At 31.8% G+C, this 21,543-nt stretch overlaps 1 protein-coding gene and 2 long non-coding RNA genes across 3 annotated transcripts; 1 reads left to right on the forward strand and 2 right to left on the reverse strand.

Annotated features, from left to right (window-relative positions):
* The first annotated feature begins 2,734 nt into the window (after window positions 1–2,734).
* On the forward strand, window positions 2,735–5,093 carry LOC103869161 (senescence/dehydration-associated protein At4g35985, chloroplastic). Its single transcript, XM_009147223.3, has 5 exons — window positions 2,735–3,395; window positions 3,778–3,914; window positions 4,265–4,431; window positions 4,569–4,653; window positions 4,763–5,093. Exons 1-5 carry the CDS (start codon window positions 2,796–2,798, stop codon window positions 4,914–4,916), a joined length of 1,143 nt encoding a protein of 380 aa, XP_009145471.1. The 5' UTR covers window positions 2,735–2,795; the 3' UTR covers window positions 4,917–5,093.
* A 111-nt stretch (window positions 5,094–5,204) lies between these two features.
* On the reverse strand, window positions 5,205–6,693 carry LOC103869162. The gene is made up of 2 exons (XR_633155.3): window positions 5,939–6,693; window positions 5,205–5,733 (listed from the first exon to the last, which is right to left on the reverse strand). It is a non-coding gene; the product is annotated as an uncharacterized LOC103869162 (long non-coding RNA).
* An 8,149-nt stretch (window positions 6,694–14,842) lies between these two features.
* LOC108872031 lies at window positions 14,843–21,204 on the reverse strand. The gene is made up of 2 exons (XR_004458177.1): window positions 16,893–21,204; window positions 14,843–16,799 (listed from the first exon to the last, which is right to left on the reverse strand). It is a non-coding gene; the product is annotated as an uncharacterized LOC108872031 (long non-coding RNA).
* Between the last annotated feature and the right edge of the window lie 339 nt (window positions 21,205–21,543).

Here is a 21,543-nt window from a genome sequence, read left to right on the forward strand (position 1 = left end):
GCAGCTCTGTTTATAAGGTAAGTCGCATGTCTCACTGCCTCGCCCCAGAGGTAGTTTGGTAGCTCCATATGTTTCAACATACTTCTAGTCATGTTAAGAAGAGTTCGATTCCGTCTTTCTACTACCCCGTTTTGTTGAGGGGTGTAGGGAGCTGTTAGGTGTCTTGTAATTCCATTCGTCTCGCAAAATATGTTGAACTCGTTAGACACAAATTCACCTCCTCTGTCTGTTCTAAGAGTTTTGATCACAGTTCCTGTTTCCTTCTCAACTACAACCTTGAATTTTCTGAACTTGTCGAATGCTTCTCCTTTTTCCTTCAAGAGTATACTCCACATATACCTGGAATGGTCATCAATGAGAACAAAAATATATCGGTTTTGAGAGGGTGTGGATGGTGTTATAGGCCCGCAGAGGTCTCCATGTATAAGTTCGAGTATTTTCTCAGCTCGATATGCAGTCGCTTTTGGAAACATCTGTCTTGCTTGTTTGCCAAGTAAGCAAGAGGAGCATGTTTCTTTATCAATCTCGATCTTAGGTAGTCCATACACGAGCTCTCCGTTGGCCATTAGTCGCATTGTTTCTCTCCCTATGTGACCTAACCGTGCATGCCACTTTGCGGAGTCGCTTGGAACTGAGAGCTGTAGGCATTCCTCATTGCTGTCAATAGTTACCTTATATAGCCGATTCTTAGATCGTCTTGCTTTTACGATCAATTTTCCATCTTTGTCTTGTAATGTAAGGTAATCATCTTTCATTCTGATGTCGCAGCCGGACTCTGTAGCTTGACCTAGGCTAATTATATTGCTTTTTAGGTCTGGTATATAATAGACATCAGCAAGAATCTTCTTTCCTCCTTCCTTGGTGAGGAACAGTATTGGCCCTTTTCCTTTGATGTCGATGCGAGAGTCGTCTCCAAATCTTACTTTGCCAGTGATTGACTCGTCGATTTCCTTAAAGTATCTCCGGTCGCCAGTCATATGGTTGCTTGCCCCATTGTCTAGATACCATACTCTTTCATTTTCTGAATTTGCTTCAAAGTCAAGTGGGTTAACGTTCTTCTCGTTAAGGTATACCACCTCATGCATCATCAGTTCCTCTGCTTCCTGTGTTGCATCATCTTTCTCTTTTGTTTCTGTGGCTATCTGTAGCTTGAGTAGACGATCAGGACATACAGACGCGAAGTGACCCATCTTGTCACACCGAAAGCATTCGATCTTGGACATGTCGAAAGTATTTTGGTACCGGTTTTGGTACTGGTCGTTGTACCGATCGTTGTACCTTCCCCTTCCTCGTCCTCTGTTATTAAATCGACCACCACGTCCTCTACCTCTATAGTTGTTGCTGTAGGTTGAAGCAGGTTGAGATTCAGTATTTTCTGCGTACATGAGTTTGTTCTGTGTTTCATCTTCTTCCTCAGCAACTCTCTCTCATAAGCTTTTAACCGGCCAATTATATCCTCGAAGCTTGTGGTTTTAAGATCAAGAACCTGTTCTAATGATGCCACAATATGTATATATTTTCTTCGTGGTAAGCTGGATAAGAACTTCTTCACCAATTTTGTTTCTTCAATAACTTCTCCTAGAGCAGATGATTTAGATGAGATCTCCGATAGCTTTCCCACAAAGTCATCAATTGTATCACTGTCTTTCATCTTCATTCTCTCAAATTCTGCGGTTAATGTTTGTAGTCTTGCCTCGCGTACACGATCTGCTCCCATGTGTCTTGATTTAATCGCATCCCATACTTTCTTGGCTGTGTCAAGCTCTCCTACCTGGAGAATGAGTGCCTCGGGTATAGACTGGAAGAGTAGAGCAGTAGCCATGTCGTTCTTCTCTCCATTATCAGATTCATTCTCTATGACCTCCCAAACTTTATGAACCCTCAATAGCACTTTAACTCGCATTGCCCACACCGTATAGTTTGTCGAAGTTAGCATCGGACACTTTATGGAAGAGGATCCTCCCCCTTCCTTAACTTTCGTAGTGACAATGTCGCCCATAACTTCTGTGATCGTATCCTAGAGGCTCTGATACCACAATATAGTCTTTCAATATAGTCTCTCGATAGATTGCAAGAACACGTTAACAAGAAGTAGCTTCTCTTATTAATCTCTTAGGGAAAATTACTCAAAACCCTAAGCTCACAATCACAATGTTTCTCTTAAGTGTTGCAACAATTCTGTCAATATAGTCTTTCAATATAGTCTCTCGATAGATTGCAAGAACACGTTAACAAGAAGTAGCTTCTCTTATTAATCTCTTAGGGAAAATTACTCAAAACCCTAAGCTCACAATCACAATGTTTCTCTTAAGTGTTGCAACAATTCTGCAACTCCTTTTATATCAATAGATAACTCCTAAACTCATTAGTAAATAAACTTTCAAGATAATCCTAAACCTTATAGATAACCATAACAAGATAGGAATAGGATTACTTGTTTCCCAAGCTATTTTGAGATTACTCCAACAACATATAGAGGCATATGACATATCGTCAGTTAAGTAGGTCCCACATAACTTGCATAACATATACACATGTACGTGTATTTCTGTGTATACGTGTAATGTACGTGTACAGTAGTGTGTATAACGTCGTAAAGTATAGTTCCCATATCCACCGAAAGCGAGGAAAGCTGTAGAAGCAAGAATATAGTCACTCACTCGAAAGAAGATATGAATTAAAGTTAAATATTCCCCAACAAAATAATCTCTATCATCTGTTTCAACATTACAAAACCTCTTAAAGAGAACGTCACTGTTAGAACCAGAAGAAGAAAAAACAAGCCAGACAAGAAAATGGGATGTTTCGGACCATCAAAATCTTCAAGAACAAGAAACCAAGAACGAGACACCAGTCGACGAAGCCCACCTCCTCAACCTCAACAACAAACCGTGAGAGCTGAAGAGATTCTCTTACATATTCCAAGATGTAGAGTCCATCTCATCGACGAATCCGAGGCCGTGGAGCTCGCCTCCGGTGATTTCAATCTCGTCAAAGTCTCAGACAACGGCGTGACACTCGCCATGATCGTCAGGATCGGACATGACCTACAGTGGCCAGTGATTAAAGACGAGCCAGTGGTGAAACTAGACGCACGTGACTACCTCTTCACGCTTCCGGTTAAAGACGGTGATCCACTTAGCTATGGGGTCACTTTCTCAAGCGACGAGAGAGATGTAGCCGTTGCGAACAGCTTGAAGTTGCTTGACGAGTTCTTGAAGGAGAACTCTTGTTTCTCGTACTCGGCTTCTAGTAAAGTTGACAATGGAATCGACTGGAAAGAGTTTGCGCCGAGGATTGAAGATTATAACAACGTTGTTGCTAAGGCTATTGCTGGAGGAACAGGACATATCATTAGAGGACTCTTCAGTTGCAGCAATGCTTACACCAACCAGGTCTTAATCACACTCATCTACTCACTGTTTTCTATAAGATGTTTTATAAATTTTTAAAGTTTCTATGCCAAACTTGACTTTATTTCATATTTTGTGACCTTTTACGTATACGAAATTTTATTATGACTGGCTATAAAATTTCAACTAGGTATTCAAACAGTGTGACTAAATGGTTTATGTAGTAAGGAAAAAGATATATAATTTTTTTTAAGAAATTATAACATCCTAAAACAAATAAACGGATGTAGTACTAGAAGATCGTGTGATATGAATCCAAATGGTCTTATGTTATATGAAAGGATGAATGCTCATGTTAATGAGATTCTTATTTGCACTAGTGTATATATATGATTGATATGGTTATAGTTTCATGATTGAATAGGTTCACAAGGGAGGTGAAGTAATGATTACAAAGGCTGATCAGGAGAAGAGTGGTGCCTCTCAGAGAAATGGAGGCTACAACAGTGGAAACTCCAGTAGTACTGAGAAGAAAAATGGAATCAACGCAAACCTTCAACGGTAATTCACTCCGTTTTAAAGTTCAATCTGATTAAACTATGGATTGTTTTCAAATTTAGTTTCTGCGTTTGCATTTCCTTACATGAGGAAAAAAACATCATATTCTTGAATTATAAAACATCCTTTTTATAATTATTCTTGCAACCTTCGCTTTACTTTTGGCGTTTACACTTTACAAATATTACAAAGTTTTGTTTTGAAGATTGTGTGCATTCATTTGGAAAATACACAATTAATGAATATATAAATGTAAACGCAAAGGCAAACTAAATATTAGAGGCATAAATTTTTCGTTCTTGATTCTGTTGATATTTTAGCTGCTTTGTTGGATCGATGTAATATATATTTAGAGTGAGGAAACTTTCAAAGGCGACAGAGCAGCTGAGCAAGACGATGTTGAATGGTGCTGGAGTTGTGAGCGGCTCTGTGATGGTTCCTGTGATGAAGTCGAAACCAGGGAAGGCTTTCTTCTCCATGGTTCCAGGGGAGGTTCTCTTGGCTTCACTTGATGCCCTTAGTAAGTTACAGAGATGATAATAACTATATATATATAAATATAATGATTCTGGGGTCAAAACTCAGAACAATAATATATCATATGTGATGGGCTGAAAGCTTAATGAGATGTAAATAATGTTTGGCTTGATCCAATAGATAAAATACTAGACGCAGCTGAAGCCGCAGAGAGACAAGCTCTAACTGCTACTTCCAGGGCTGCTACCAGAATGGTCAGCGAGAGGTAATATTTTGCGATTCATGCATGTATAACATGGGTTCATGACATGTCACTAGTGATCATGCACATTACGAGTTTGAGGTGACATTGACAATGATGTCTGGCAAGTCAGGTTTGGAGAGAACGCAGGGGAGGCGACGGAAGACGTACTAGCAACTGCGGGCCACGCGGCTGGAACAGCATGGAATGTTTTTCAGATCCGCAAGACTTTCTATCCTTCATCTTCTCTCAAGTCAGGGATCGTAAGAAATGCTCCAAGAAAGTGATCACAATGGGTTTTCAGATACTTTTATCAACTTATGATCGATCTATGACCAAGCTCAGTTTCATATTTAGATTGTTGTCTACGTAACGTACGAAGAAGACTATTATGTATTATTTACTCATAAATTATGTAAGTTCTGTATCTTTTATTTTATATAAGTTATGTATCTTTTATTTTATTTAAAACACATCAAATTTAGTGGTGGAGATATCAAAAGATAACTATATATACACACATTAGGAGCATGATAACACCAATGTAAAGTCCTCCCTCCTCAAGAACAGTTCAGTGGCTCAAAAATTATCTTTTGATCACACATGCATCTTTATTATTAACTGAGACTTACAAATCAACACACACACACAAACAGATAGATATTCTCTGAGAATCCTCTGTTTTGGTGGAAGAGGAGCAAAAGCTTTTCCTCAGCCAAAGCAGCTGATAGAGTCCTTGCAGCTCTTTGAAGGGGACTGTGCATGGCCACTATTCCCACCTTTGGAGAGGTAATGCTGATGGTATTCTTCAGCTTTGTAGAATTTCTTTGACGGTAAGATCTCAGTCACAATCTTCTATTGCTGGTTCTCAAGAGATGAAAAGCAATAAGGAGTATATTACGTTTCCGGCTTTGCAATGTATGAGAATCAGATGTTTTTTTACATATACAGAAAAAGTAAATATTTACTTTAAGACATCATGAAACTACATATAAGAAAAGCCTATAGAAATCAAAAAGACCGTGTTGATTGTTGGATTCCTTACCAACTAAGAATTTTGAGAACATCAAAAACTGTATTTTCTAGCATAAGAGTTGGAAGATCCTGCAAAATCATAAACAATCAAGATCCAGTTATACGAAATCAACAGTAACGCAAAAAACATAAGAACGGAAATTATAAACAAATAAATTAACTGAAGAAGAATAGCAAGAAACCAATAAAGAATCTAAACTTTCTTAGATTGAAAACCTGATAAGAACTTGAAGAGAACTTTTTTGAGGATGATGTTAAAGTAAAAAAAGCTAACATTTTTATAGGTGTAGAATAAACCGCCTTGCAGAGGCACAATTCATAATCAATGTCAGATCGTGCTTCATGTCGGTGTATAGAGTAAGAAGGCGATGGCTGTGACTCGGACCGTTTCGGTTGAGTAAAGTAGAAGGCTAAACGACACGAATGGAGACAAACAAAGAGATTTTTCATCTTGATTTTGGTCATCCAATATCTCGTGACGCCATTGATGGTATAAGAGAACGCAAAATATTTCTTTTAAGGTCGGGGAAGAAGACCGAAAGGACTTCTGGAAGAAGACTGAAAGGGCTTCTAATGTTTGGGCTTTAATTCTTTTGATTACGAGAAACCCACAAAATTCTCTTTCCTTTAGTTAAATGAAATACTGTGTGAGTAGACACGTATCGCGACAACAGCCTTCAACTTTCTGACGTGGAATCCGACGTATCGTGTTCTGAAAAGAGTAAACAGTTTTTTATATATAGATAGATAGATATAAATTTCTTGTGTGGAAACAAACTATGGTTTATAAAAAGGACGATAAATGTACGTAGAAACTTCAAAATGTTAATTAAAATTGTAGAGAGTTGGTCGGAAAGACTCCATGGAAATCAGAAGGTTCTGGTCATATGAAATCTGATTGGGAGATCTAAAATTGTATTCTGGTTTATGAGTCGCTTTGATCATAGTTGTAAACCCAGCCGTATAGAGTCACTTCTTTCATTCGAAAGTTTGTTACAAGTGGGGTCCAAAGCTAGAGGCTGTTACAGTTGTTTCTAGCTCGTGTGACAAGTTGTAGTGTGTGTGTGTGAGCCCGAGAGAGAGAGAGAGAGAGAGAGAGAGAGAGAGAGAGAGAGAGAGAGAGAGAGAGAGGAGAGAGAGAGAGAGAGTTCTATGGGGCGGGATTACTTCCCAAAAAAAAGACTAGTTTACATCATTTATTTTATATATTTGCATTAGTTATAAATGATGTAAAAAACTTTTACATCAGTTAAATAAATGATTCTGAAAGTGGTGATGCAAATAATTTACATCATTTTAATCAAAACTGATGCAATAAAATTATATATTTACATCAATTATTTTAAATGATTTTAAAATGTATCATTTGTAAGAAAATGATGTTAACTTTAAGATCAGTTATGCAAAATGATTTTAGTATTAGTGTCAATTAGAAAAACTGATTTGAATTGTTAAATCATTTATTATAAATTGATGTAACAGTAACATCAATTATTAGAAATGATATTAGTAATTGTATTATAACAAGCGATTTTAAATAATATATCATTTTAAACAATTGATGTTAACCTTAAATCATTTTTTTTAAAGTGATTTTAATAATTATATCATTTAAAGCAAGTGATTTAAAGTATTATTATCATTTTACGTATTGATGTTAAATTTATATCAGTTTTAATAAGTGATTTTTATAATTGTATCATTTACACTTTAGTGATTTAAATTTCCATCATCATTTGTATATAATTGATGCTAAATCTATATCAGTTTTCATAAATGATTATAATATATTTCGCTTATATATAAATGATACAAATATTATTTTTATTTACATGTTTATGATTTATATTAATATTAATATAGACAAATTTTGTTTTGTTATTAAATTTAAAAAATATATAAAAATGCAGGAAAATATATTAAATGAATAAAACCTGATTTAGATAATAATAAATAAAGTATTAGAAATCAAATCAACTAATCCATCATGCAAATTCATAAAATAAAATAAATTGAAAGTTACTGAAAATATTATTAAACTAATGTTGATGAAGATCACTGCCATTGCTTCCAACGTCTGAGTCTTAGTCTCTAACAGCATCATCACTCCGTTCCTGAAATAGAATTATACAACAAATCAGTTAATATTTTGAATAATTATGGATTATAAAACTAAAATTAATTATAATTTACCTGATTTGGATTTGGTGGAGATGGTACGTTGGCAAAAGCTGGGTTTGATATGTTAGCAAAAGCTACAGCAAAATTTGAAGCCCATACTCTTGCCTAGATAATTAGTTCAGCATATATTAGTTTACATATATCAAAAGTATAAAAATACAATTAACTTATAAAATATATTATTACCTGTTCACCAGTTTAAATATGTGATGAAAATTAGTTTTTTAATATCAAATATTTTATCTGATACAAATTAGGATAATATAGTATCATTTATATTTAATTGATGTAAAAGAAAGAGATAGTTACATCATTTTCTTATAATTGAAGTTAATACTAATAATTATTTTTTCGAAAAAAAATATAATTAGAATCACTTTTTAATTGATGTAAAATTTGTAACATTTGCATAAATGATTTTAATCCAAAATAAGTTTACATCATTTATATAAATGATATAACTTAATAATTTAGCATCAGTTTTATTAAAGTGACGCTAATCGAGATGAATTATATCAGTTAGTCAAAGTGATGTTAAATTTGTTAAAAATGACATCAGTTGTTATAACTTATGCTAAATTATCTATATTTTGTATCATTTACAAATAAATGATTTAAAACTGTATCATTTAATTTTGTGATACAATTTAAGTGATACTAGATTTTGATCCGCGCTTGGAAAGCGCGGGGCTGTTGGATTATATTATAATACAAAGTTTTATTATATCGAAAAACATAATTTTTAACAGCTATATATATAATCTACAAATTAGTTATTTGAGATTTTATATGTACACTTTTACGTAAGTTTCTTTTCGACATGAGAATTATATCCGGATCAAAAAAAACAAACCGAATCGACCCAAAATTATAGGTTTAGTATAGGTCCAAAAAAGATAATCTATTGGGTTTTTTTTGACCCGCATGTATTTGTTTGAGTCCGTGTCCTACCCTAGACCAGATCATAAATGTGTTTATTAGGTATATTTGGATATTCGGAATATGTTTCTGGTATTATGGATATTGTTTTTAAGTTTTTGGTTTACGATTAGAGTTTTGATTTCAGGTAAAATTTTCAAATTAAAAAAAATTGGATATTTGGATAAAATTTTGGGTATTTTTCAATTCATCGTGTCAGATTTTGAATAAGATTTTAAATTTTTAGGTATTTGAATTTTTTTGGTATTTGTTTGGAGTTTCAAATACTTTTCGTGTTTCGGATATTTTTCAGATTTTTCATATATTTCAAATTCTTTTAGGATCTTAAATACCCGAACAGATGTGGACCCATTACGTCCATATCAGATCCAACAACCTTTTGATTAGATTTTTAACGTTATTGTACAAAAACATGATTGATGAAATATTTTTCTGAGTAAAAGTATCATAAGAAATAATATTAAGATCTGTTAAAAATATTTAAAATATTGTATGTTTAGAATGATTAATGTATTATCAGAAAAATAATAAATAGTTATACATAACTCCAACAACTTTTTTATATTAGATTTTTTTTTTTAAAACTCTTTCCTTTTTAATAGTATTGATTCGTTTTAAGTGAAAAGTATATAAACGTATAATATCTAAACAAATAATTTTCAAAATCCTGAATAATCAATACTGCTATCGTGAAGTCAAGTTAGCTTTAATAGAACCAATGAATTTCTTCATTTTTGTGAAGGTAACATGAATATTCAGAAAAATTATTTTTAAATATGAAAATATTATCAAACTATAGACGGTTGAAAGTTTAGTATATGATATAAGATTTTAGTGGTAATGTTTATATATGATATGATTACTTTATTATAAACGAAAGAGGAAGTTACAATGCACACATATATGTCTTGTAATTTATCTTGCTTTAAATCATATATTATATGATAAAAGTGATAATATAAAACATTAGTTTCAATGTTTTTATGATTAAAAATCAAAATGATAAATATAGTAATAGTAATAGTAATGATTAGGATTTAGGAATGAGATTTAAATAAATAAAAGAATTGACTAAATTATTGTTAGAGAAATATATGGTAACATATTGTTAGTATAAATTTAAGGTAAGACCAAAAAATAATGAGTTAAATGGAAGGGTCCAAATAACTTTTATAGGTAGATTTTTTTAGATTCCTTCCCTTTTAATAGTATTGACTAGATTTTGACCCGAGCTTTCAAAGCGCGGAATTATTTTCGAAACATTTAAATTTATTTGATATAAATTTGTATTTTAATTGTATCTACACTTATATATTACAAATGAAACATTATATTCAATGTTTTGAAACCCGACCCGACCCGCAGTTAAATTGCCAAATTCGGTGGTTCATATGTAATCCATTTTAGTTTTAAAAAAAAACTATTATTTAAAAATTCTATAAAACCCGTAACAACCGCTAAAACCCGAGATCTGATTATCGGTTGAACTGATAGATGACCCAATATGTAATCCGGTTTGATTTATTATTATATTTAGAGTATTATAATATATATTCATGAACGTTCAGATGAATAGTGAATGTATTATGAAACTGATATTCCAATTTTAATACAATTTTAGTCCAACTAAAATTCCATCTTGTTAATGAATTAATATTTGAGTGGATGCATACTAAAAATAAAATAGATTTGAGCATCAATAATGTGTATACATCTATTACAAATTAATGATTTACGTTTGCAAAAAAAAATTAATTGTTTATTTAGTTAGTTTATTTTTGTTATTCACATATTATTAGATACTTTTTGATGTTTTGTCTATGGTTTATTTTAAATTTAAAAGTTAATTTCATTATTCGCATTAAAAATGCAAATATTTATTATTTTAATTTTGATATATATTTTATTATATTTAGTTCTTAATTTATTATAATATATATATATATAATTATATTTTTAAACAATTAAAATATTTACTCTTACTATGTGGCTTCGATTTATGTTAATGTAATGTTTTATGATACATTTGTATTAATATATTTGTTCAATTAGTTTATATTTGATATATATATTACATGTCTGTTTGAGTAACCCGTAAAAAATATATACATTAAACTATCAATAGTAACATGTTTCATCATATAATTACTATTAATATTTACTTTATAATATATATATATATTTATATATATATTTTAATACTCTAACTATAAGAATTATATTTTTATGTATTTGGTGAGGGTTTTGAACAATTTGTTTTTTTTTTGCATTTGGATTAATATATAGTGTATATATACGAATGAATATATATATATATATATATATATATATATATATATATATAATTATTTATTACATTAATAACTAAAATATAATTGATTAGTTATTTGAATTTTGAATTAATATAAATTATATTCATTAGTTTAAAAAATAATAGATTAGTTAGCTAGTTTCTTAATTTTAGGTATGATGTATATTTAACAATTAAATTAAATATGAGTAGAAATAATAGAAAATATAATTAAATATAATAGTCCAACCTAGACTATTTGTAAGTAGATAAAAATTGCTTCTGTTTTAATAGTATTGATAATTCACATCTTTTTTTGTAGTGAGTGTTTTTTTCTTGGGGTTTACAGGTGGGGGAAACGGTGGTGTTAAGTTCACTGAGCTTAATGAATTCCAAGGAATCCTCAGCCAAACGTAGAGTCGCGGGTTTGTGCTCGAACTGGATAACATCTTGCTGTGTTCATAGTGTTCTGAGATTGTGCTGATTCTCGTAATTAAACAAACACTCGTACGATCTCGTATTAGTGTTGCGATCCAATTACGAACGAATTCGATCTCGTACTGACACGATTCCACAAAAAAAATTGTCAAAAGAGAGAGACAAATTAAGATGATTTTAGTACATTTACGAATACTAAAATATAAAATATTAACAAAGCTAATTAATTGCATATTAAACCGGACAAAACCCAAATCAAGATTGAACCAATAAAAAACAAAAACGAACTGAAACTAAATTTATTTTGGAGTAATTTTTTCAAGTAGGAAAGTTTATAACACCAGCCAATCTCTTTTTTGTCAATTAAATGATTATAGTAGTCTAACGGTCAAAAGACATAAAATAGTATAACTGAAGATAAACTCAACGGTAAGCTTGTTAACAAAGACGACAACAACAAAAGGAGATATATATATATTTAAGTGGTGAAAAGATCCGAGGAGACATTTCATTTGAGACCCATAAACTATTGTTCGAAAGAAAAACTGATTAAATGATGTTGATGCACCGATAAGAAGAGGTTGGAGATCGATACATAAAGACCGTCTCCAGTGGTGGACTGTTTACTACCAACCAATCTAAAACTTCATTTTAACATGCAAATTTAACAGAAAAAAATTAACAAAAAAAAAAATTGCCAGAAAAATAAATTAAATTAGAAAAAGATTGAAAATATGAATGCTTCAACCTTTGAAATGTGTCGCTAAGAGGAAACGAAGGTGTAAGAGAGAAACCAAAAACTTTCTCACACTTCCCATCATTTTTGTCACCCCTTCTTCTTTATCTCATGTCTCCTTCTATTAACATCCCTTACTTTCAGTCAAAAAAAAAAAATATCCCTTACTTTCAGTTTTTGAATACATAAAATAAAATAAAAAATCATTCCAAAGATATCAATAATTATTTATGTTTAAGAATATTTTTATTACATTACATTATAAAAATAAATAAACTATAACATACAAAGATAAAGTAAATAAAAGAAAATGAAAGAATTTGAATAGTGTCATATAGATATAGTTGGAAATAACTGATTTTAAAATTAAATTTATTATTATAAAACGAAGTTTCATAAGTATTTTATTGTAATTTGGGTCCTAATTAGATTAACGTATCAAATAAATATACCAATAAAATGATATTTTGCTATATAAGCTTTTTAAGTCTTACAAATAGCAAAATGATGTCCTAAGTCAATGTTTAATAAGAGAAATGCAAAAAAGGTTCAAAACTAAAAATACAATGAAATTATAACAACAAAACCATAACTAAACTAGGCATTACAAAATACATCGTGTGTGGATGAAATACTCATCTGAAAACATCAACATTGCAGAAAACGTTTTTGCCTCAACTGAAATTATCATACAATCTGGAGTCTTCATCCTTTTTGCCAAAAATGATCACTAGCGAAGCTAACCTCAAATTCTCTTCTCAAACAAAACCGCAGCGTAAGTAAATTCCATGGTTTAAACGGATTTGGTTGGCACAAAGGATCACTCAGTCTCTGTGTTTTTTTTTTCGTAACATGGTTGATTATCCTACATAAACTATCCAGATAAGTTTGGATACATAATTAGATAGTGCAACAAAGCTATGTATTTTGTTATAATTAAAAAGCTATGTATTTTGTGGGAAACGTCAGAAATCAAACCATAATCTCTTTCGGATATCGCGTATTTCTACTAATTCACAGTCTAGTAATGTAAATGAAGGATCCTTTGGCTTGAATATTACTCCTGATTCAGAGACGGACATACAAAAATATTTTTTGTAATTTTTTAAATTAAATACATATCTCCATTATAATGTTAAACATACCATAAATTATTAATTCCTCATCTCTTAAATTTAGGCATGGTTATACTTTCATAATATTTCGAAATTGTTATAACACTACAAAAAAAAAGACTAGTTCACATCATTTATTGTATCATATCATTTAATTTTGTGATACAATTTAAGTGATACAATTCACGTCTTTTTTTGTAGTGTAACCATCTCTCTTAGTAAAGAGAAACCTTTATTTAGACCTAACCTTAATGATATACTATAATACATTAAATGTTATTAGTAATAATTCCTGTTATTAAAAAATGAGAATAAATTTGAAGTATACGCGGAACCTAGTTTTTAATACATTTTTAGTTTTAAATACATACAAGATTCATCAAATTCCATGTTAGATCATATAAACTAATACTTTTTGGTGATGTAAAAAAAACTAATACTTTTTGATTGATAAATTTTATCGGATTCCATTAGTTTTTCTCAAAAAAATAAAAAAGAGGTGTTTAGTTTAGTCATGCACAAAAAAATGTAACCAATATACCTCTGATTTGACAGATAGAAGACGAATTTAATTTGTCTAAAAAAAGTCAAACAAGAAATAAAATTAAAGAAAAATACAAAAAGTTCAGAATTGATGTGTATTAATAATTATAAAGACAAGGCTTTATGGTTTACTAGTGGTATTCCGGCGCTACGCGCCGGGTTCGTATGTTTTATTCCTTAATAAGTTCAAAATTGTTTTTTGATTCATTTAATAGTAGTTAGTGTTTGTAGTGTAAGTGATTTTAACGATTGATTCAATAAAAGTAAAATAAATAATTGATAGTTGCACCAAAGTAATTAAAGTTGAACTTAAAACATAATGTAAAGTTGATGTTCCAAAAAGAAAAAAAATGTATATGCATGTGTTTGTTTTGTGATTATATTGTTCGAAAGGAGATAATTAAAATAGTAACAATTCTCACATGCTATATCAATGTCATGGATGTGGCAAAGTGAATTCATTGTAGACGTATTGGCTACGTGCAGACGGTTGTCTATGCATGCCAAACTATGTAGTAATATAAATATGTTGTTTGTATTTTTCGTTAGTGCCAAAAACACAAAGAAGGTTAGGATGCACATAAAAAAACATACGTCAATATCTTATGTTATTATGATTATACGGTGATGGTTTGGTCTGATGGTATATACTACTGTGTAATGTGTGTTTGGTCGTTAGGTTGTACCAAAGTTGTTGCTTTGTATTGGTGGTATACTGAACGTTGGTGATTTTGTTGAGTGATGATAAGTCACTGTTAATAGTCGGTTTTGATATGAGCTCTTTATTTTATTAATGACCAGAAACGTTAAGATTTTTGTGTTGATTATATAGTATGTATGAATCATTATTTTTGTGATTCCTATTTGTTATATCTTATTTTCTTTTTCGATTAAATTTGTTTGATGCTAGAGTATTCAACTTTAGTCTTGCTTAGCTAATTCTTTAATGGTTTAATGGAAATATGTACTATTTTTATTTTGGCTGCATATAACATTTTTTATTTTCTTTAGATTATTTAGTTTCATTTATAAGTTTATGTTTTTTTATTTATTTTGTCTATCATTTAAATTGTGCAAATATATACTTTCGTGTCAGGATTTTCTATAGGATTCTTGTCATAATTTTTTTTTATTTTACAAATTTATTTGAATACAATGCATTTATATAAAGTTCTTTCTCTTTAATCGAAAGGAAGGTTCTTGGTTACCACTGGATTTTATTTGGCAAGTTACTAACCAACTGCTTGTGAGAATCTTTTACCTTGTTCTATGTCCTTTTTTTTTTCTTGGGATAATGTTACTGATTATGGTGTCTGTTTATTACTTATGGAGTCGATAAATTCTTGTGATTTATGCAAATGTGTCTTGCATTTGGAGTAATTATTTATTTTCCCTTCAATTTATTGAAGGAATTAGTTCACTCGTGGAGTCCATAAATTCTTGCTATTTGTGTAAATGTGTCTTGCATCTGGAGTAATTATTTATTTTCCCTTAAAACTTTTCCAAGGAATTAGTTCACCGAGAAGTAGCGTATGTGTAGTAGCATTGTCTATTTTCTAGATGGCCCTTCACTACATCATGTAACTCAAGTATTTCATTTTTAAAAACGATGTATGTCTTCAGGAAAAAAGAAGTAATGATGTTAATAAGTAGTGGATCTATTTGGCAACTACTAAACCAGTGCTCGTGTATCATTGACATTGTGCCCTGCCTCCATTTTTTTATGGATCATGTTTGATTTGCTACATCTGTAATCATTTGCAGATGGTTACTTGTGATGCGAGTATCTCATGAGAATTTTCAGTCATCTTTCCTTATTGGTTTTATTATACATAGTGAACTCTGTTTGATTGAACATGAATACATCAACCTAAAATGTTAAATGTACAAAAGTGATATTTTCAAGTGTCGGATTATGTTGTTGCAGGGCCTCATCTGCTAAAATATCAATCAAACATTAAAGATACGTAGAGAACAGAGGAAGTTAAGATTTTGCAAGTTACTTTACCTAAAAATCTGAAGACAGTTTTTGACATTGTGGAATGAAATTCTGAGAGATTCTTAAACAGTTGAATACAAATAAGAAATAGAAATCTAACCCATGATGCAGAGCTCAAAACCTCATAGTCCAAAGGGAAAAAGGAGAAAGTGCAGATCTGTCAATCTTGTTACTACATAGTCAAGGTAAAAAGAGGAGTATGATAAGTGTCTACCACTGAATCGATTGGGGACAGTATGCCATTAAAGCAATTCTTATTTCACGGCTCACAAATTTAGATTAGCTGGGCAGCAGTTGAAGTCTGCAATGATATCACAAACTTCAGATTTAAAAGGCTAAATTGGTATATACAATATCATACTGAAACAAAAATGCTTTATGATACCAAATGTTTCATGCTCAGATAACATCAATAACAAAAAAAAATTAAAATACAGAGGCACATATATACATAAATTCGTAAAGATGAGATAGCTACCAGTCTGGCAAGGGAAGGAATTTCTATAAGAATTGTCTTCATGGCTTGCGTATCAAGTAACATCTGTGAGCCAAAAAGAAAAAAAAAAATCATCTTTCAACTCTACTTTCGTAGATTTTGGCACCTCAAAGATCCACTACCAAAGTGATTCCAGATCGAATATATAATCCTTCGAGAAGATATTCAAGGAAAGCTTACGCCTTTGTTCATGATGATCATGTTTTTACCAATCTTAGCATTCTTGTCAATGATGCATTTCCTGTATAAATCACCAGAAAATAACTTGATTGATGTTTGAAAAGGTTTTAACTGATCTTTGTATCTCTACCAATACATATTGGAACATTTCCTTCTGCTAATAGAGATGCAATCCCAGATTCAGTTTGGTAATAATCTGTACCTAACATCAAAGTATCCTGCCAAAAGAAAACATAAACACAAAACTCCGTTTGATCAGAACAATAATCTGATTGTTTTGTTAATCAAAATAAAGAGATCTGAAGATCCACCTGAAGCTCAACTCCATAGTATAGACGTGACCAATCTCCAAGAATGGAGCGGTGGACGCTGAATTCTCGCAGTCGCAGGAAACATCCGTGTGAGATAACTATTGTGGTTCCTCAATTGTGTTAATTGAATATTTGACACAGACTCCAACATCCAAATAATTGCTTTTGGAAATCGTTTGAGTTGTACTCAACATCGAAGAAAAGAGAGACATTTATAGGTGAAGTTTCAACCAGTTACTGGGAAAAACGAAGAGGTTTATTGATTGATTCATGTGGGTGGAGTAGATTAATTAAGAAAAACTCAGAGTACAGAAATGATTTATGGATCGGGGAGACGTTTCAGAGTTGGGAATCGACCTTTCAGTTGGTGAATCACATCATTGAGGTCGCTTCTGAAAGAGGAAGACGACGACAAAAACTAAGCATGTTTGGGTCTCCAACGGGCCAAATGTATGGGCCAAACCTATTCCATCAAATAAAAGCCCAGCTATAAAACACTAAAACACAGAAAAGATGAAACTAAAAAAACGGGAAGAGCTGGTTAGGCGACACGTGTCGGCAAACGCCCCTATCTCCAGAGTGACGTGGCAGCAGGAGGTGAGAGAAAACTCAGTTTTATTATTATAGATAGATGTATATGAAAACGAGAAATGAATATTTATTATTGAACTTTGTGTGTGATTAAAAGTGATGAGAGGAAGAGAGTAAGAGCTGAATTCATTCATTAATTTTCTTATACACAAACGAACATATATATAGAAAGGTAAGGTTAGCTAATGTTCAGATATTTCTTTAGTTAATAATATAATATTTCTAGTAGATAATCATCATCCAAACTTAATCTTATCTCATAAAACTTCCTCTTGCTTGTATTACATACATTTTCGTTAAAAACCTAATCATGAAAAGATCCAAATGGATAAAAATCATGATGACGAAAAATAGTATTATAACATAATCTCTTCATGAGAATAATATACATAGTTTTCTCTTCACAGGTCACTCAAATGCCGCATTCCAATACCGTAGACGTGGTTTTGGAATGTTGTAGCCGGAAGAGCTTTTGTAAATAAGTCAGCTGGATTATCGCATGACCGTACATACTCAATGTCCACTTCGTAATTTTTTTCGAGCTCCCGTATGTATGAGAAAAATCTTGAAGGGATGTGCTTTATCCTATCACTCTTAATATAGCTTTCTTTGATTTGAGCGACACAAGCCAAATTATCTTCAAATATTTTCGTCGGCTCTTTTTCGTTGACTATTCAATTTACTTCTTGTATGTGTTGACTCATTAATCTAAGCCACACACATTCTCGACATGCTTCGTGAAGCGCAATAGTTTCTATATGATTTGAAGAAGTTGCAATCAAAGTTTGTTTCTGGGACTGCCAAGAGATCGCGGTTCCACCAATCATAAAAACATAGCTGGTTTTCAATCAAGCTTTATGATGATCTGATAAGTATCCTGCATCTGCAAAACCAACCATACCATACTCGGGTTTTTCTAAAATAAATCAACCCTAAATCAACTGTACCGTGGAGATAACGGCACATGCTTTATTGCCTGCAAGTAAGAGCAGAAATATATCTTGCTAGTAGGTTAGTAGCAAAAGGAATATCAGACCTAGTAGGAGTCGCTTTATCTATATAAAAATGTTTCAATAACCTTTTTTGTATAATTTGATTGATGCACAAATATTCATTTTCGGAGATGTTCAATCTGGAGCCCAAGAGAAAACTTTGTCTTGCCGAGATCTTTCATTTCGAACTCTTCTTTCATATGAGTTCGAGCATCATCAACCTCCTTTTGAGTCTCAATTATGTTCAGGTCATCTACATATACATCAATGATCACAAAGCCAGATGACAATTTCTTTATAAAAACGCATGGATATCACATCATTCACATATCCTTTGCTCAAAATATATTCACTTAAGCGATTGTACCACATGCGTCTGGATTGCTTTAATCCATATAGAGATCGTTGTAACTTGACCGAACAAATCTCCCTGGATTTTGTTTTTTTAATGCCTCTGGTATTTTTAATCCCTTAAGGAGTTTCATGTATATATCATTATCCAACGATCCATACAAATATGCAGTCACAACGTCCATGAGATGCATTTCAAGATTTTTAGATGTTGTTAGGCTCATCAAAAATCTAAATGTAATTGCATCCATTAGAGGGGAATAAGTTTCCTCAAAATCAATTCCCACTGAGAAAAACCTTGGGCAACTAATCGGGATTTATATCGTGTTACTTCATTCTTCTCATTTACTTTTCTAACAAATATCCACTTATACCAAACATGATTTATATTCTCAAGCGTTATGACTATAGATTCAAAGACATTTCTTTTATTCAGGAAGAGTAATTCAATTTGAATGGTCTTCTTCCACTCCTCTCAATCCTGTATTTTCCAATATTTCAAAATGGACTTTGGATCGGGATCATCATTTCATGATCGATCTCTTTGGACACAGAAAAGGAAAACATTTCATCAACATATTTTTATCTTATTTCTGATCCATAATTTTTCATCCCGAGCGTAGTTAATGAAAATCTCATACTTTTATGTTCCCTTTTCGTCATCTGGATCATCTTTATTTATACCTTCTTTCAGGCATTTTTCACTAACAGGTTCTTCTAGAACTTTTCCATTTATGTCTTCTTTCGGACATCTTTCAATATAAGATTCTTCTATAACTCTACTATTTTGCTCATCCAATTTCTTTTTCTTTCGGGGATTTTCATCTTTAGAACCCGCTGGCCTCTCCCTCTTTAACTGAACCCTAGGTTCATTCATTTTGTTTACATTAGTTTGTTCTTTAGGAACATCAACTCTTGATGGAACATTTTCAGCAGGTATATATGACTTCGTCACCCTTCTTGTATCTGTGAACGCATCTAGTAACTGGCTTTCCAAATAATGCAAATGCACAATTTTCTGAACTTCCAGCTCTCTTTGATTCGTAGGAGGATCAAGGTGTAACAATGATGGTGTACACTATGTAATCTCTTTAGGAATTCTACTAATTTATCTCCCTAACGCTGGAAATTCATCCTCATTATAATGGCAATCGGCAAAATGTGTCGTAAACATATCACTAATTACTGGTTCCAAATATCTTATTATACTTGGTGACGTATAACCCACATATATTCTCAATCTCCTTTGTGGGTCTATTTTTGTTCTTTATGACGGAGCTATCGGAACATAGAACGCATACCCAAGAATACAGAGATGGGATACATTTGCCTCATGTCCAGATACCAATTGTAATGGGGAGTATTTATGATATGCACTCGGTCCTAACCGAACTAGTGCAGCCGCATGCAACATAGTATGACCATATACAAAAATTGGGAGCTTTGTTCTCAAGACTAATGGTCTTGCAATCAACTGCAATTGTTTTATCAATGACTCGGCCATGCCATTTTGTGTATGCACATGGGAAACTGGATGCTCCACGTCAATCCCCATTGACATACAATAATCATCAAAGGCTTGCGATGTAAATTCACCAGCTTTATCAAGCTTTATTTTTTTAATGGCATATTCTGAAAACTGCGTTCTCAGCTTTATTATCTGGGAAATGAACTTTGCGAAAGTCGTATTTCGTGTCGTCAAAAGATACACATTTGACCATCTACTAGATGTGTCAATCAAAAATACTTAACCGGCCCGCACGGTGGGTGGATCGGTCCACATATATCACCATGTATTCTTTCTAAAAACATTGGTGATTCATTGCCTACTTTTGTTGGTGATGGCCGAATTATAAGTTTTTTTTCAGAGTATGTATTACATGTAAACTCGCCCGTTTTCAAAATTCTTCTGTTTTTCAATAGATGGTCATTCGAATTTTGCATTATCTTTCTCATCATGACTGAACCAGTATGTCCTAGTCTCTGATGCCAATTTTTAAATGTATCACTAAACTTCGTGTTTACTACGGCATAGGACTCAGTCATAGTTATTTTCGTACAATATAATCCAGAGCATTCTTCCAATATATTTTCTTTCTGATTTATTGTAAAGAAATTCAATGCAATATTTACTCATAGTTTCAATATGATATCAATTTCTCTTAATATCCTTAAAACTGAACAATTTTTATGAGATTCGGGGAGAATACAATGCATCACTTATTTCAAGTAGAATGTATATATATATATATATATATATATATATATATATATAAAGTACGCTTTGAATTTTAAAATACGTCGAGTGTTGTTCTCTGAGAGCATCTCCAAAAAGGAACTCTATTTTGAAGTTTCCAAAACTTTATATTTGAAGTTTCAATGTGTTCTTCTCCAAAAGTAAAACTTCAAACCTAACTTCAAAATTATTTATATTTTACACTATGATCCTTATGTTTGTCATAGTTGATGTAAATTCATAAAACTTCTATAAATAACTAATACATATATATAAATATTAAAGAAATATTAATTAAAAAAAATCTTACACTAAAATATAAAATTATAAATAAAAGTACATAATTAAATATTAAACTGCAAGCAAATATTACATTATTGCATAAAATTATTTCCATAATGCTCCCATATATGATCAACTATTTCGAAGTAAGAAATGATTCTCTTTATTTTTTATTTGTAGATTACGAGCCAAAAATTGT

The sequence above is a fragment of the Brassica rapa genome, chromosome A05 (assembly GCF_000309985.2).
Source record: "Brassica rapa cultivar Chiifu-401-42 chromosome A05, CAAS_Brap_v3.01, whole genome shotgun sequence".
NCBI classification, from domain to species: Eukaryota; Viridiplantae; Streptophyta; class Magnoliopsida; order Brassicales; family Brassicaceae; genus Brassica; species Brassica rapa.